The sequence below is a fragment of the Crocodylus siamensis genome, chromosome 6, assembly GCF_052110815.1.
Source record: "Crocodylus siamensis isolate JL-2025a chromosome 6, ASM5211081v1, whole genome shotgun sequence".
Classification (NCBI taxonomy): domain Eukaryota; kingdom Metazoa; phylum Chordata; order Crocodylia; family Crocodylidae; genus Crocodylus; species Crocodylus siamensis.
Window position 1 is genome coordinate 47,498,478 of NC_143400.1, and position 18,176 is coordinate 47,516,653.

Genomic DNA, 18,176 nt, shown 5'->3' on the forward strand with positions numbered 1-18,176 from the left:
CACCCCTGCCTTAAGTAGGTAGACTTGTCTGAACATCACTCATAAGAAGTAGAGTTCAGGTTACATTCTGACAGTGGAATGTACCTTGAGTTTGTTTGTCTTTGTTTTCAAAAGTTTAAGCTTGCTTTACATGAAGTCCTTTATTTATTTATTTCTTTTTTAAATTTAGCCACTTTCTACAGTATTCAGTGACACAAGGAATGCTGGCAAACCACAATTTTGGGATAGCATTTTCAGGCAGCTAATAAGAACAGGGTTTCTTATTTTGTAGGAAGCTGGAAAATAAGTAGTTTAATGATTGAGAGGTCCCTCTCAACATTAAGGAAGGCCATCAAATGCACACATTGTTATTTAAAAAAAAATTTAAACCTCTTCTTCTCTTTATTACCTAAGACCTCAAAAAGGCACTGTGTTTAATGTGAGTCTTGTTTAAACCAAGGCATTCATGAGTTGATTTTTCTCAATATCCAAATAGAAAGCATCATTTTGCTTTCTGAAGGACTCCTGCTTTTATTATAGACACAATTTTGAATTTATGTAGTGCTGTTGTGATAGCTCCATTTCTGACACCTCAAAACACCATGAATAAATTATATGCTCATACTTTGGATAACTCAGACTTTCTCTGGTTTCTGCTCTGATCTTATCTGTCAATCTTTTACCACTTTTTTTCCATAAGAACAGTTAAGATTGATTTGTTAGTTAAGACTGTAGGAAGTTCCTCCAAGGATTTAAGAATGGCATTCAGATTAATCCTTGTGCATAATTTAAGGTACTAAGAGGATCAGCATATATTTTTCCAGGTGACTGAGACAGATAAAGAGCAAAGGAAAAGGTCTGTGATCGAGTATTGAAGGAAGACACAAGGGAAGAGAGTTTTGGGAGATTATTAATGAGTTTAAAAACAAAGCTCTATGTGCAAGACAGACAAAGAATAACCACATGCACCATTCCAGCCACATGGCTGTCTGCTATAAAAGTTGATTGGATGAAGATAAATCTATGGGAGGTTAACAGGAGGATTATGAATAACTTAAGAGTTTCACAAGGTTATAAACATTAATTAAGGGTATGGGCATCTGAACAATTAACAATTATATGACTTTATTCTATGTCACCTGTTCTGTGGCAATTGCACGTTTGTGCTCTTCTTCTCTGTTAAGTGCAAGTTATTGTGCATTCAGTGCACTTCAAAAATGTGGATGGCAGGTAGAAATATGACTACCAGAGGCTAGGCAAAGCTATAGAAAATAGAGACACTGAAATATGATGGTATGTTTCAACATCTATTGTTCATGAAATCTGTGCTACAAAAAGAGGGTGTGGAAGAGTGTTTTTAATTTTTCATTCTGTATGTTGGTGTTGGGTTCTTCTCAGGCTGATGAGATATGAAACAATCTCCAACTTCCCAGAAGACAGACTTAACTGTCACACACTAGAACAGCCTTGCAAAGTGGGGAAGGGGCAAGATTGTATCATCTCTTTGGCTGTAGCAAAGATCACTCTGGCAAAGGAAGGAATTACTCTGTGTCAGTTCTTAACTGCCCCTACATCATTTTCATATGCCTTGATTGTCCAACAGAGCATCAGTGGCCTGGTGTTTAGTGCACTTTGTTGGCCAATTAGAGGTGCAGGTTTGAACCCCCTCTGCCTCTGTATTTGTTAGGAGGTAGGGGTCCTAGATCCTGCAACTACAGCTCTATACTGGTTAGGCTCTTGTGCTAAGCAATGAGAGTCCTGCTTCTAGCAAATATACCAGCTGGATGATCCTCATTTGTTACAGGGCAAAGGAGACTAAAACTGTGAGCAAGTAGCAAAAGTGCAACTAGGTGAAATAGGATTTAGCCCTAAAAATCCACACCTTAGTTTGCTCCCTGCAATAAACTTTCTTTCCTGTCTTGAAACTAGGCCTTATAATGTACTTATGAACTTCGGGGATCCAGAGCCACAGAGAGGCGAATGTTAAGTATTGATAGAAGAGGTCATTTTAGGTTAGCAGATGGCTTTTCAGTCCTAAAAAACCTCAGGATTGAAGATCTTTAGTGAAGTAACCATGGCCTCTCAAGCACACAAGGCTGAATTGGTGGGGGGGGGAGGAAATACTTAAAAATATATTTTACTTTAGCATTAAAACCAATTTCTCATCAGTGGTTAATGAAGAAATAATCATGAAAATACCATGGTTATCAGTAATGCTATTACTGTACTTTATGCAGGTATAAAATATTAAATGGAAGAGCATAACTTCACCACTACAGTCAAAGAATTTGTTCTCTTGGGCCTTACTCAAAGTCGTGAACTTCAGTATTTTCTCTTCATAGTCTTCTTCCTAGTATATGTGACAACTTGGCTGGTAAATTTTGCCATCATCACCACTGTGATCACTGACCACCATCTTCACACCCCCATGTACTACATGCTGGCTAACTTGGCTTTTATGGATGTTTGTGACTCTTCAGTTAATGCTCCCAAACTACTGGCAGGTCTTCTCACTAATCACAAAATCATTTCATTCAATGAGTGCATTCTTCAGATGTTCTTCTTCCACTTTATTGCTGGTGCAGTGTCTTTCTTCCTTGTGGGAATGGCAGTTGATCGGTATGTTGCCATTTATAAACCACTACGTTACTTGACCATCATGAACAAGAACGTGTGCTTGGGCCTCGTGGCATTGGCATGACTGGGTGGATTGGCTCATTCTTCTGTTCAGATTGGACTGCTCCTTCAGTTACCATTTTGTGGTCCAAATATCCTGGACAACTTCTACTGTGATGCCCCACAGGTTATCAAGCTGGCCTGTGCTGACATCTATGTGGTTGAACTTCAGGTGGTCTTTAATGGTGGGGTGCTTGTCATAATTGTTTTCCTTCTTCTTTTGATTTCATACACTATCATATTAATGAAGATAAGGAAACATGTCACAGAAGGGAAACACAAAGCTCTGTCCACCTGTGGAGCCCAGATAACAGTTGTGAGCTTAATCTTCATACCCTGCATCTTCATATATGCTCGGCCATTCAAAAAATACCCCGTAGACAAGCTGGCCTCAGTTATTTACACTGTGCTTACACCAGTGCTGAACCCAATGATCTACACACTGAGAAATGCTGAGATGAAAAAGGCCATGAGGAGGCTGATGCACAGAGTATTTTTTTCAGGAAGTAAATAGGATTTAGATTCTGAACACAACAGGGAGCAAATCACACCGAAACACATTAAGCACTTTGCTGTCATAACAAACAGTGTTCATAAATGAGTTGCAGACTAAGGGCTAGAATCTCCATCAAAGTTCAAAGCATGTCACAGCTGCCCTGTAGTCAATAGGCAAGGCTGACACGTGGTGTAAATACACATCGCCCATTGATGTAAACTGTTGTAGTTCAATTATAGGCATGGTTACACGTTACAGTTAGCATGTGCAAACCCTAAGGAAACTCTAGGACATTCTTCACTAGGATTGTGAATAAAAAGTACAGAACAACCATTATTCTATTCACTTATCTGTGCTTTCTACAAGGAAGGACCATAGTTGCTTTATTGCCTAACTCCAGATAGACTTCAAGATCATAAGGAGCTCATGGAAACAGACAAGCAGGTATGGAAAGGACCACATAAAGTCATCTAGTCCATCCCTCTGCTCAGGGTAGAACCATCTATAATGAAACCATCCCAGTCAAATGTCTGTCCAAACTGCTTTTGAAATATCACAGTGATTTCACAACTTCTCTAGGTAGCCTGACCACTATCATATTAACAAAGTTCCTCCTAACCTAAATTTCCTCTGCTGTAGCTTAAGGCCATTACTCCTAGTCCTGTCCACGTATTAGTGACTTCTGCCATTGAAGTCTGAACCCATAGCCACTTTTTCTAAGAAATCCATTATGTAGGTAGTGATTTCAGTGCTATTGCTCACCTTCTGCAGAATAGCCTAATGGTGAAAATTCTTGACCAAAAAGTGAAAACATCTGTTCTAGCCAGTCTGAGACAGAGAAGCTTCAAACCCACATTTTCATTTTCTAAGGAAATTGTTCAAAATACAGGCTAGATGGAGATGGAAGCACTTTCCATTCTTCCAGTTGAACCTGGACTACTGTATGCAACACTAATGGAGCAAAATAAGTGTGAAGTCCTTTTTCACAGTTCCGTGGGGAAGGCCCTCAACTGCCAGAAAATGGCAGTGGCAACAACGGCACCAGAGGTGGGGTTCCCTGTCTCTGCTTGCTACAGGGCTCTCTGCAGCCTAAGCCTCCCTTATGTGCCCAAATCCAGCCCATAAACCCCACTGGACCCCACAGCTCTCACCCACCAGTTTCTGGAGCAACTACTTGGCTGCTCTGCACAGGGAAAAGGGGAACACTGGGGAGTCGGGATGGGGCATGGGTAAACAAGGAGTAGCCAGGCAGCCACAGGGCCTGATGGGGTTAGGGAAGCCTTGATCTGGGCATAAAAAGAGCTACCAGAGCCACCTGTGTCTACCTGGTAGGTCCCCACACACCAGTGCCCTATCCTCTTGACTTCTTTTTTCTCAAGAGAAGCTCCTGGGAAGTTGCAGGACCCAGTGGTGCTACTGTGGGCTGGATCTGGGTGCCACCCCACTTCTGCAGCTGCCCAAAATCTCCCCATCCACCCCATGCTCCACCTTTCCTCTGCTCCCACTTCTGCCTACCCTACCTTCCCCATACCTTCTCTGCCTGCCGCCCACCCTCTCTGCACACCTTCACCCCTTTCCCCTCCCCTGCTTTGCTCTCTCCACACACCTGCTGCCCAGCTGTCCCCAGATGTCAACCCAGAGCTGTAGTTATGGGTGAAATCCAGTCCATGCTGGGAGCAGTACCTTCTGAGATGCTGGTGGACTGCAAATTTGTGGTTTTATCTCAGTGGAGTAGCCAGAAATTAAGGTAAATTAAGGTATGTAGCAGAGTTCAAAGATAATCCTCACCCAAAGTGGTGTAACTTTAGGATACCTAGAAGGCACATAACACTCGTTAATGATCTTTAATGTGCAGATGGTTGCATTTTAAGCAGTGTAAATGGTCTTAGACCTTACTCTGGCCTAATTGTAACATATAAACTCACCCTTAGAGAGACAGAGTCATATCCCCATACGGAGTCGTGGGCTCATCTACATGAGATGCTAACAGATCAGTAGCCTAATAATACTGCTAAGTAGTATATTAGCATGTCACAGCATGGACAGTGCTAATATACTACTGTGCAGTATTATTAGGCTACTGTAAAGTAGCATCACTACAAAGGCATTCGCCAGCGCTACTGCACAGTAAATCTGGTTATTGAGCAATTATTTAGTACTTCATAGAAGTACTAAATTAAATGCGCAGTAACCACTGTGCATTAATAAACATGTAGAAGAAATGCCCAGTGTGTTGAAAATCTTTTACTGTCCAAATGTGTGTAGCTCAGTAAGTATCTTCCACCACCAAAGCATCTGACCGACAAATTCTGACATAAATTATTCAATCAGTGATTTGAAATTAGGAAATATTCATGTACTTACAGTGTCACATGGTCAACTTAACACTTATGAACTGCAGTTAAAATGCAAGTAGATGGATTCCAGCAATTTAGCACATGTTAAGTGCCCCTGTGGTGTTGCAAAGCTGTTCCCTTTCAGGCAAAAGTTATCACCTAACATGTACTAATTTTAATAGGACACTAACATCCAAATGATTTACAACTGTTGCAAGTGTACGTGAGACAAGGCCATGATAAAGAAAAAAAACACATTTTGAAACATGCTGAATATCGTTTTAGTGGATAAGCTAATAACAAATTGCAAAACTCTTTAACCAGGAAGCCAAGATTGACAAGCAACCTCAACAGTGCAGTTTGTCTTCAGGGAATAAGTGTCACCTTGCTAGGCGACACTTTTTGGGCTACCCTAGATGATTCACAGCCCTTTCTTCCTTCTTCCATTTGATTTTTTTGCATTGTGTGTCTCCTGGAATCTTTACAATGCTGACCCTTGCTTCTGGCTTGCTCAACATGAATGGATGCATGGACCCTGGGAAACAAACAGCTCTGATTTCCTGAACCAGAAATGGCTGGATTGTACTTTGTTGTAAGTAATACACATGGACAGAAACAAGGGAAAACGGCACGCTGACAAGAAGAGAAAGAACTCCCTAAGCACAGGACCAGCTGCAATGTGGGAGTTGCAGTCTTGTTCTTGCAAAAACCGAGACCTGATTAACCAGTTGTCTAGGAAGTTATCCCCAATCACATGCTAATGGTTCAAACCACTTTGAAGCAGCACCACGTCATCCTAAGTAATGGCTCTGCACCCAGGTGGGTGTTAGGAGGAAGGGGTTTCAATCTTTGTAAAAATTGTTTGTTATTAATGTTTCACATCCTAGCCCTGGTGGAGTAATATACTTTTGCACTTTCCGGTTTTGTTGTTAATACTGCCATTAAAATATTTTTAGAGCTTTCTTGCCATCCTTTTTACCTTTCCTTTCTTCCATGGGAAGCATGATATGCCTGCCTAATTTCCTGCTGACTAGGCCAAGATGGCAACTAAGGAGCCACAGGAACTGACTTCCTAGGACCAACTCCAATGATGCCTCCCCCCTGTTTTGGTTCCTGACCTGGATGTCTCTCTTTTGAGTTTCTTCTTTCCTATGGTGAAGTGCCCAAAGATGAACATGTTATGCTTAGGCATCAGGGAGCACTCTGTATGCTGGCAGATGGCCAGTTTATCCAACAGGTGTAAGCATGTGAAGAGCATTGCAGAAAGGTGGCAGGGGAGTTCAATCTTTTGGTTATAAAGTAAGATTACATGATGAATGCTTTGATGCCCAGCCCCTTGTGGGGCCATTGATATTTTTAAATCTTTTTTAACATTTTTACAAGAACATCCTGAAGAAGAGTTCTGATGAGGAGCAGAGTAAAACATTGGGACAGGTAACTCAGAGAGGTTGTGGACTCCCCATTCTTGGAGGTTTTTAAGACCTTACTAGACAAAGCCTTGGCTGAGATGATCTAGTTGGGGATGGTCCTGGTTTGACCAGAGGTCTAGATGACCTCCTGAGGTCCTTTACAACCTTCATGTTCTATGATTCTGTGATTCTAAGTCAAAAAGTCTTTTCTGCAGTTTATTCACTTCGTTTCATGCATCTTGATTGAAGTGAAGACTGCCCTATCTGCTGATGCCTGATGGGGCCTCCCAATGGCAGTTTGCTGGACATGCTATCTCCATTATTTCCATCCTTCTCTGGTACCCTGGTGTCCTTCCTTATATCCACTGAAAGTCACAACAGGATCTGCTTTGAGATTCTGTCTAGAAAGGCAGTGTACATGTGGACTGTCAGGGTGTATCACACTTGCATCCTTGCCACCCACCCAGACATAACCTCAAGGAGGCACCAATACTAGAGCAAACCAGCCCTTCCTGTACACACTGCCCATCACCTAGAGGCTGGGTAGTCCTGAAAATGTGACCACATGAAGGGTGTTGGGGATGGGCAAGGGGGTTTCAAGCTTTGATGATAATGAAATTTTGGTACTGATGAATGCTTTCATGCCCAGACCCTAGTGGAACTATGCACTTTATAACAGATACGTTAAAAAATAAAAGGTAAAATTGCAAAGTTGTTCTTTATTCCTGTGCCTGCACTGAGTTCACTTTGCTTTGTGCCTCTTGGCTGGAGAGAGGGATGCCCCTGCTGTGGATGTTGCTGTTGTCTTAGAGGACTCCCTGTGCATGTAGTGAGCTGTCCCTAGTGGCAGCTTACTGAACATGCCATCTCCATTGCTACCTATCTCTGGCTGTAGACAGCAATGAGAGCAGTGCTATCTCTTCCCATTCCCAAAGAGAACAGGTTTGGCACCTGCTGCCTAGGAAGGCATTGTACACATGGACAGTCAAGGTGCATCACATCCACATTCTTGCTGCCCATCCCAATGCAACTAAGGCAGCAATGCCAAAGCAACCTTGCCCCACCTACTGCACCCTGTGCAATGTGGCCATTGCCAAGAGGACTGGTGAGCTCCAGTTGTGGCTTTTGCATGGGACCCTGGCTACTACCACCTGTGCCTGCTTAGATATGGTAGCATTGGTGGCCTGCCCTTTCTGGGAGAAGGAGATGGAAAAAACAGTTTTCCATGCCTTCCTGGACTTCCCTGGCTACATCCCGTTTTGCCACTCTCAGCGTCTTTTTCTGCCAAGTGAGACTTGAACTTTTGTGAGACAATGTACATGTTTTCTGTCCAATACCAAGTATCTGAGGGGAAAGTGATCTACCTGGCCAATTTCCTGTTAGGACAGACCAAGATAGGGACCCTGAAAAACTGCAAGAACCTGTTCTCAGCGGCAGCTCTGACACTGCCCTGCACCTCTTTTGCTTCCTGGTCTGGGCATATGTCTCATTTGAGTTTGGACATGTAACCTTTCAACAGAATGAGGCCCAGCTGGTGTCACACTGGGCCACTGAGGGTAGTGCTACATAGTTAGTCCTAAAAATGTGACCACCTACAAAGTGTTAGGGAAGGGATTTCAATCTCTTCTGATAAGGGCATTTTGATTGTTTGGGGTTTTTTTACATTTTTATAATAAAGGTTTTTAAAACATTTTTAAAATATCAGATGTACCAAAAATGTATAAATTATTTCCCAGCAATGGTTTAAGAAAAAGAGTCTTGGCAGCAGGGATCAGAACCCCTGATATCCCCTGCCTGGTGTTCTCCTCAGCCCTGAGGTGGATGTCCTAAGCAATAGGCTGCAATCATGCTCTTGCTTCCTTGGTCATTCTCTGGCCCCATTAATTGTGCATGCTTTGGACAATGACTCAACTTCAACAGAGAACTGAGAATACTTTCCTCAAAAGTACCTTGCCTCCCAGAAGATAGGACACTCTCTTCAGAGGTGGGAGGTATGGGTTTGAACTCCTTCAGGTTGAGAAAGGGCTAGAATGCAGGTCTCCAGTTTCCTGGGGAACTATTTTAGTTACAAGCCTATTTTATAAAAGGAAGATTTTAGCTATCTTTCCTCAATCTGACTTCTAAAAAACAATATACCCTACTCAGTCCTTTCAGTGAATACTGCTGGGTCCATATCCTCAGGAGTGAGTTCCATGCTCTGGATCCCAAGTGGTTACAGATATCTTTCTTCCTCCTTCACAGGCCCAAGCTCCAGAGGGCAGTGAGAGTTTAGGTCTTTACTGTTTCCTTCTCCCTAGCACTAGCTTGCTTTCTGTTGAGCATGCTGGCTTTTAGATTGCAATTCTGAGATGTTCAGATCACATCAGTCTCTGAACTGCCTACCTTTGGTCTGTGTTCTCCACTCTGGGTACCAAAATGTATTAATTGCAGCATCTGAATTGGAACCTGTAACATCTTCTTTAGGGCTGACCATAAATGTTGTCACAATGAGCTTTAGGCATATGGAAACTCAAGACAGATATAAAGAATTTCAAATATGTTTATTGGATTATAGAAGGTATTATTGTTAAATTTCTTAGTTGCCCTGAGAATGTGGGCATGGTTTTGTTCCATTTCCTACAAATATCTCCTACAGGTTAACAGTATATAGATCCCCATGGGTGTCTGCTGCCATTTTAATGAATCTGTCTTACCCATGCTAAAGAGCTGTGTTGAAATATATCTGCTGGAAAAGTGAAAAGACTAAGAAACAGCAAGGCTGATTTTGGGAGGTTTTATGGCATGAAAAGAAGAGAAAAAGGAAGGCAATTATTTCTTCATGTCAGGCTTTTGTAGGAGGTCAAATCAAATTAAGTTAGCATTTAAGCCAAAAAGGCAATATTGACTTTAAAAATTTCCCTCTGATCTATTTTTATAGGTGATTCTGTATATACAGACAGTACTTTACAGACATCTGTGGCTGTCCAGTTTGCATTCATGGGGGCTTCAAAACAAAACAGAACTGGATTAATGTAAGTAGGTGCTCTACTCTGAACATTTTTTGTACGGGAAAGTCGGGTTTCTTTTTTTTCCCTTTCTTTCCACCTCTTATACCATTCTCCTCCTTCATAACTTTTACATTCTTTCCTATTTTCTTTCTTTTTCTTCCCTTAACCTTTCTTTTATGTTTCTTTTTCACTATCCCTTCTTTTTATTTTGAGGCTTATGCCTCTTTTTCTTTTTACCTTTTTTACCTCTTTCCTTTTCTCTTTTTTTCTTTTACTTTTTATTTTCAAGCAGTCCCTTTTCTTTCCTTCTGCTTTTACCTTCTCCTTTTTTCCTGTTTTTCTTTTCTTTCTTTTTTTTTTTTTAGTCTTATTCTTCTATACTTTTTTCCACTTTTACTTTTTCTCAGGAAATCTTGCTCCTTCTAAGTGTCTGGAGTTCTCCTCCTTTTAGGAATAGTCCACGTTGCCTTTCAGCAGAAACCTGTGTTTTAAAATGAAGGACTAATTTTCTGTCCTTTCCAGCTCATACTCACATCTGATTACCCTCATAATTTAATCCTTTAATTTCAAGTATTGCTCTACTCTCCCCTTCCCCCTTTTCTCCTTCGTGTTCCTGTTCTATTTTTTTAAAAAATGTTATTATGATCATTTTGCCCAGTCTTTTACTTTTCATATTTTGTTATTTTTTTTTCTCTCTACTTATTTTTCACCTACTTTTAATTCTTTCTTCCTGTTTTTTCTGACCTATGATGACCTATTCTCTCCATCTCTCCACAGTCTTTCCAGGTACCATTGTTACAGTTATGAGAAATGAATCCATGGTTACTGAGTTCATTTTTGTGGACTTCCCATCCTTCCACCATCTGAAGCACGTCATGGCTATTGCCTTATTGGCTTTGTATTTACTGACCCTAGCTGGCAACCTCATGATAATTGCCCTCATCCTCTCTGACTGTAACCTACACAGCCCCATGTACTTTTTTCTATGGAACCTGTCCTGCTTGGAGATCCTCATCACATCATCTGTCATCCCTAAGGTTATAGCAAGCTTCCTAATTGGCAACAAGACTATCTCCTACCCAGCTTGTATTGCTCAGTGCTATTTCTACTTCTTCCTAGGCTGCAGTGACTTTGCCCTGCTGGCCATCATGTCTTATGATCGTTATGTGGCCATATGCAACCCTCTGCATTATTCCATGGTCATGAACAATAACTTGTGCTTACAGCTTGTGATTGGGTCATGGGCTGCTGGTTTCCTAGCTACCATTTTCCCCACCATCTTGGTCATAAAACTTCCCTTTTGCAGAGTCAATCATATTGACCACTTCTTTTGTGACAGTGTGGCATTGATCAAGCTATCCTGTGCAGACACTAGCTTTGTGGAGTTAGTGAGCTTCCTGTCCTCCATCATCATTTTGCTCGGTTCTTTCGTTATGACAGTGGTGTCCTACATTTGCATTGTCATCACCATCCTTAGGCTTCCATCTGCCTCCAGGCGTCAAAAGGCTTTCTCTACCTGCTCAGCCCACCTCACCATTGTCACCTTGGGCTATGGAAGCTGCATCTTCATGTATGTCCGGCCTTCCACTAGTGATCCCTCAATCAACAAACTTGTTGCCCTGATCAACACAGTGGTGACCCCTCTGATGAGTCCCTTTGTCTTCACTCTGAGGAACCAGCAAGTGAAAGATGCCCTAAGGGCTGCCATGAAGAGAAGCATGGTTTTCTCCAGGAAGCATTGTCATTTTTGAAGGATATTTGTTAGGAGAATTTGTTAAAGGAAAAGAAGGGAAAACTGAATGTGTCATCATTAAAACTATGCCTTTCACTCATACATAATTAGTTATAATTGTATATAATTGTATATATGTGTATTATGCATCTATCCAATAATAGCATCAGTGTATATCAAACACCCATTTATCTTTACTCTCTGTTTCATGTGTGTTCTCTCTTTTGTGCTCTAACTCTCCCTGCCTCTGGCTCCCACATACAAATACACACATACACCCACAATAGCAGAAAACAAAATCTAATACTTGTAATCATCTATCATTGGTTCATCACCATCTAACTGTGTAGCTAAGTAGCTAGCAGCTGTCGCTCTGTCTGTGTGCGTCTCTGTCTATTGTCTCTCCAGAATATCTTCTAAATACTAAGACTTAGTACTTACATGGGTTTGAATTTTAGCATGTAATCCAAAAGCATTTTACAAATATTGGTGAGTGCCAATTCCCTCATTTCATAAATGGGGAAACTGAGGTGGATGCGGGTTGACATGACCTGCCAAAATGGTATCCTCTTCTTTCCATTTAAAGTTCCATGCGGCCATCGCTAAGGTGTGCTGATTTCTCCAAAAGCATCATCCTGCATCTATGCTGAAACTTAGGACAGCAAACCCTCATTCAACAGGCTGGCTGGTGACGCTGCTCATCATAGTGATACTCTTATGGTCCTCTTTACCTTCAGCATGAGGAACCTACAAGTTAAAATAGTAAAGGAATGGTACATGGAATTCTAATGCTTTTACTTCTCTACATGTCAGAGCCTGCATCTGCCTGCGTTTCCATAGCCAGTCAGTGAGAGGAGATTCTACCTTTATGCATATGAACCTGGGTGTCATGATAGTAACAAAAAAATAATTAAAAAACCCTTGACAAAGTCTAACCTTCCTTAAACCAAGACAACTGACTTTTCTGGAGTGCTTCCATAAAGAAATGTTTAAGAAAATAAACTATAATTTGTGAGATAAATGATTTGATGTGCATAATTGTATTTATGGTTGGACGCTGCTGAGGACTGTTTCTGTATGTGAGAAAGAGGGCAGTATGTGTACTGGGTCTAAAATGGTATGTTGTGAGATGCACTTCATTGGTGGGGAACTGTAATTTGAAAGCAATGAAATGAAGCAGGAAATCTTGTCTATGGAAAAAAAATATAATAAAATAAAATTACCAAGTTTATATCATCTAAGATCCAAAAGTTAGGAAATGTCAGGATTATGCCTGCTTTTGAAGACTAATTTAAGCATTCATGCAATTTTTTGGAAATCTGGTAGAATTTGGAGATGGGAATTTTTTTATGAAGGAAGACTTTATTTTGTAACACCTTTTTTTCTGGAAAATATCACGTTCAAGTGCTAGAAAACTAAATGGTGTAAGAATATTGGGAGGGAGGTTGAGCGATTTTTTTTTTTTTGTGGCTTTGGCAAAAAAAAAAATTTTTTTTTTTATTTTTCCACAAAAAAACAGCATTTTATGGGTATAAAAATCAGTGCCCTGAATAAAAAGGTCATTCTAAAAATCAACAAGGTGATTTTCAAAGATAGTCAAGGTAGATGAGCCCCCTACTGTCATTTACTTTCATAATGCAGACCACATAATTTCCCCTGGTAATTCTAATATGAAACCTAGAAACTGATAGCTGAACTAAATTGTAATTTTAAAAAAGGCATTGATTCATACTTCAAAGACTTCAAAGAAAGGAGAGTTCACCAGATCCCTTACTAGGATGGTTTAATTAAAATGGTATTTCCTATGTAAACCCTGTTCCTGTCCACATCATTATGACAGTCATTTATTCCATGGGTACTTACTACAGAGGATAAATAGAGAATAAATACTTCACTCTATGCTTATGACTTGCAATGCTCACTGAATAGGGCTCTTCACATTTTTCTAACTCTAACTGGTACACTATGACTTGTTAAATGCACATCAGCACTGAGAATAGATTTGCACTTTTTATGATACTTATCACCGTTATATTTAAGTACCTCTCAAACAATGATCAGCCTACCTTCACAACACCCATGATGGGCCAATGGACATAGTATTAGATCTTCATTGAAAATAAGGCTTCTTTTGAGTCATGGAGTGATTAAAATCAAAAGAATATAATTAGTAAAAAGCCTCAGAGAAAATTCACACCAGGAGGTCCTGATTTTTCAGTCACTGAGCATACTCTATTCACGCTAACTTGTTATGCAATTATTTATATTGCCTATTTCTGAAATGGAGGTATTAAAGTAGACACTAACACAGAATGTAGATATTAACATAGAAAAGATCACCTCTCAAAATTGTTCCTTAGTACGTATGTGCCAGATCCAAGACTGGAATTCTGGTGTCCTTAACCTCAATATCTCCACCAGACCACTTTTCTAGGGGTGAAATAGTAGGGATACTGTAGGGTTATTGTAGACTCTCCTTTGCTAGATGTTTTGCTAGACCTGGTTAGATAGAATTGGTCACAGATGATGTCAGTATAACTGATCCTGCTTTTGTGTAAGGGAATGAATGATATTATTTCTTGAGATCTTTTCCAGCCCCACACTTCTATGACTTAAAATATTTAAAATATGATTTAAATACTTCTATGATTTATAAAATTACTTCTAAAATATGATTTAAACACTTCTATGATTTTATGATTCTGTGGAAAATTTAATATAATTTTAGAAAATTAAAATAATTTTAGAAAATTATATTTCAGATATGCCCTCTGCATTCTTTGTGCTAGTCTAAATCTATCTGCAATGGACTACAATTCTATGACAAACTACAATTTTAACTGAAGTATGCAGGTCATTTTTTCATGAGCTCAATTGTCGAAGGATCAATAATGACAATGGCTTAGAGCAGTGGAGGGGAGACCAATAAACTAGTCCTGCACTCTCCGCTAGTGCCATTACAATCCCCTTCCCCATGCTTTGTGCTTCCTCCACTATCTGTCACTATGTTAGGTGTGTTACCCCTCTGTCCCACACCCCTTCCTGGCCTGCTGACCTGCCACACACATGACATATAGTATAATGATGCCTGTGCCACAGGTTGGACACTCCTGGTTTATGGATTTTGCTCCAAAAGAGTTGCCTTACCATGATACGCACTGCAATTCAACCATTTGAGCTACCGAGCAATCATATCCAAAAGGCAGTATTGTCTTGTTGATACATACATCAAACCTTCAGTGAAAAAAACTACCATGTAAGACTGTTCCACAGTATGAAGAGGAAACCAAATGTAATGGGCCAGGCTTAGAGCTCTTGGGAATATGGTGCTGATTTTTCTCTCTCTTTGGAAAATGTCAAATATTCTGCCAATTTTAGTAAGAAAACTGTGCTTTAATTAAATGAGCAATAGTCATGGAAATGGTTGTTTCCACTATCATGTGAACATTGATATAAAGAAAAATAGTTAATTATTTCATGAATTTTTGGTGAATTCACTTTTTGGACATTTGGTTGGAAAACAAAGGATTTTTCAGTTGTTGAACTCCTTAATGTCAACAAATCCTACCAGGATGATCTATGTGACTTTTGAGGCAAAGTCTGAAAGGATTTCCAAAGTTCTTCCCAAATTAAAGCAGTATAACTGAAGCTAAAATATGGGTCACAATCTGTGTGCTCAGTTTTCTACTAAAAATGTACCAAGAAATCAGGAATTTTTAGATCAATACACTTCTTCCAGGTGCAAATGCATCATGGGAGGTCATGCATAGGTCACACCTACAAATTCAGTCAGGACTTACTTTCTAGCAGCACACGGTTATGGCTATGCTGGGTAGTGAGCAGAGAAACATGACTGGGGGTAGATAAAAGACTAGAGAACTGTGGAAAAAATGCTAGTTTGATTAGTGGGATATCTAGGGTTGTTAACATGTATGGAATGAAGAGATTAGTAGGAATCAAGTAGTTGAGCCATGAAGTCAATTGACACCTTCAGTTCTGCCTAAATAGAAATGTTGCTGTCCCTGCCAGGCAGTTTGTATTAAACTGTGAGTAGAGCAGAAATCAAAGAGGGCACAACTGCATCACTAACCCCTTCTGCCTAAACACACACACACACACACACACACACACACACAGATATGCCCATATTGTTTATGTTTGCCTCTAGCAAATATTCCAGGGCATGGCACAAGCTGGGAATTGCAGTCCAACACCAAGCCTGCCCAGTCACCCAGACCAGTCATGACATCAGAGCGTGTATTGAAGATAGCCATCCTCCACATGGCACAGCACTTCCTCAGGGGCCCAGAATGCCTCAAAGGCGGGCAGCACCCGCCGGAGCACAGCATGCTCAAATTCCAGGAAGAGGTGTGTCTGCACCAGGAGGCTGAAAACCCACAAGACATCATCTGAGCCAGTCGTAGCAAGGTGGTTATGGTGACTCTTGAGGATGGCCATCCCAGTAGAAAGTTGGCCAGGCAGACAGTGCCCCACTCAGCCACCTGGTAGTGGTAGGAGCACACATAGGTAGTCTCCAAGAGGCTCCTGCAGTGGCGATTCATGGGTGACAAAGAGCAGCCACAGGTGGGGCAATAGAGGAAGGCATGAAAGAACTTCTCCTCAATGCCACCTGTGCAGAAGGGGCAAGACATTGAGGAGGCTGGGTCAAAGTGGGACGGAAACATGTCAGTGAGTGGCTAGGATGCCATGCAGCAACCACCACTGCAGGTCATCAGTCTTCTTGTTGGTTGGTGGCTTATACAAGGTGTGCCAAGCTGGGTGGGCCAGTGGGGAATCTGGCAGCCACAGATGCCATCGCCACTGTGTATTGGGGTGGCTCACCAGCACCTGGGCCTGGTGGACGTGAACCACCTGGGCATAGAGGATTCTGTGCAACAGAAAAGTCAAGGGGCAAGCCATGTCAGTGTCAGGATGCCAGCTCATCAGCAAAAGAAGGCAAGAAGAGAAAAGAGAGAAAAGCCTTATTTCTTATTTAATTTTTTCTAGATTTCCATTCGAACCATTGGCTCTTGTTATGGTTAAACTCTGGTGTGTCCTTTTACCTTGGAGACATTAGGAAAGTGTTAAAATCAGAGGCCTGATAGGGCCACATGATTAACAGAGAAGGATATATTGCTTTGAATTATCTCTGTAACCACTCTGAGATCACATTGTCAAGCTATCTCAGGAATGTCATTTGATGGGATTTGGATGGTCCTTCATAGGTCTCATCCATGAACTAGCCGATGTTCTAGACAAGCCTTTTCTCTGGGGTCCACCACAGTAATAACCATCGTTAGAACACTTCTTGTGTGTCCCATTGGAGGGGAGCTGGCACTACAGTGTGGCCTGTGAAGATTTTGATCTTATGTGCATTACAAAGCTTCTATCAACAGAGGTTCCTCCAAGAGACAGAAACAAAAACAAAAAAGCTCTAAGAGTATAGAAATCCACGCTACTCATGGTAGTCCTGTAAAGTTCCTCCTCGAACTGTATGTTACTAGTGTACTGTAGCTCTCTGGCAATCTTCTCAATATACTCTGTAAGGTACCTGCTGTTAATGTGATGGTGGCAGATGACAAACGTCATGGATGTGCCTATACTGGCCTCCTGCTGGTTTCCAGGTGGAAATAGAAACTTTCCTTTGTTTACAGCACTGGTATTATACTGTCAACAGAAAGAATGATATCTTTGTTAGCAAAACATGCACAGTGGCCTTATATGCCTTTAGTTTTGGTCAAATATACTATTTATTTTTAAAAGTTCTTTCCAACCTCTATTTGGAGTATGGAACATGAATTCATTTTGAATCTGGTAAATAGTTTTACCCCTCCAAAATGGCATTTTAATAACTAAACTTTGCAGTTAAAAATGTTGGCATTGTTCACTTCAACAATTTTAAACATACGCTATTTGTAACTACAAATGTTAATATTTCTTTTTGAAAACAATTTAAATACAATAGCAATGATAACATAAATATTTGTTTAAAAAAAAAAAAACCAAGAAGAAAACCCTAACCTGACTAGAAAATGAAATCAAATACACACTGCCTAGGTTTATACACACACACACACACACACTTTTGGAATAAAATTATCTGTAAAAAAAAAAAAAAATGTGTTTTTTTTCTCCCCTTCACAGCTACAGAAGTCAATAATAATCAATTTTATTTTAGAAATGCAATTCCCTAAACCAATTCTTGCAAATGAATTGTATAGAAATATGATTTTTTTTAAATAATTAATTGAGCTGAAGAAAAAAGGTCTTAAGGTAAGGGAGTGGAAAGAAAAAAAAAACAAGCTAACAAAATACCTCATTGTATCCTCCCTCTCATTAGAAGCTTGACTCCTCTTAATTAATCTCCTGGTGATAAAGTTGTACAAGAAAACTATGTGCTAATAATTCCAGGTATGGAGTTCACTATTTGGATAAAAAGCCATTCCTACTGCAGCTAGTGTATGATTTATAGTGTCTAAATCCATAACACTTATTCACTATTTTGTCAGTCCTTAATCAATACTGAATCAAAATTCTCAACCAAGTTATTTTTTCACATTA

General features: G+C 40.4%; 1 protein-coding gene and 1 pseudogene across 1 annotated transcript; both read left to right on the forward strand.

The window, feature by feature from the left end:
- Nucleotides 1–2,230: 2,230 nt before the first annotated feature.
- Nucleotides 2,231–3,169, forward strand: LOC149862678 (olfactory receptor 4D9-like; annotated as a pseudogene).
- A 7,517-nt stretch (nt 3,170–10,686) lies between these two features.
- Nucleotides 10,687–11,634, forward strand: LOC149862679 (olfactory receptor 6C74-like). Its single transcript, XM_090054051.1, has one exon. The coding sequence runs from the start codon at nt 10,687–10,689 to the stop codon at nt 11,632–11,634; it is 948 nt and encodes a 315-aa protein (XP_089910177.1).
- The last annotated feature ends 6,542 nt before the right edge of the window (nt 11,635–18,176 follow it).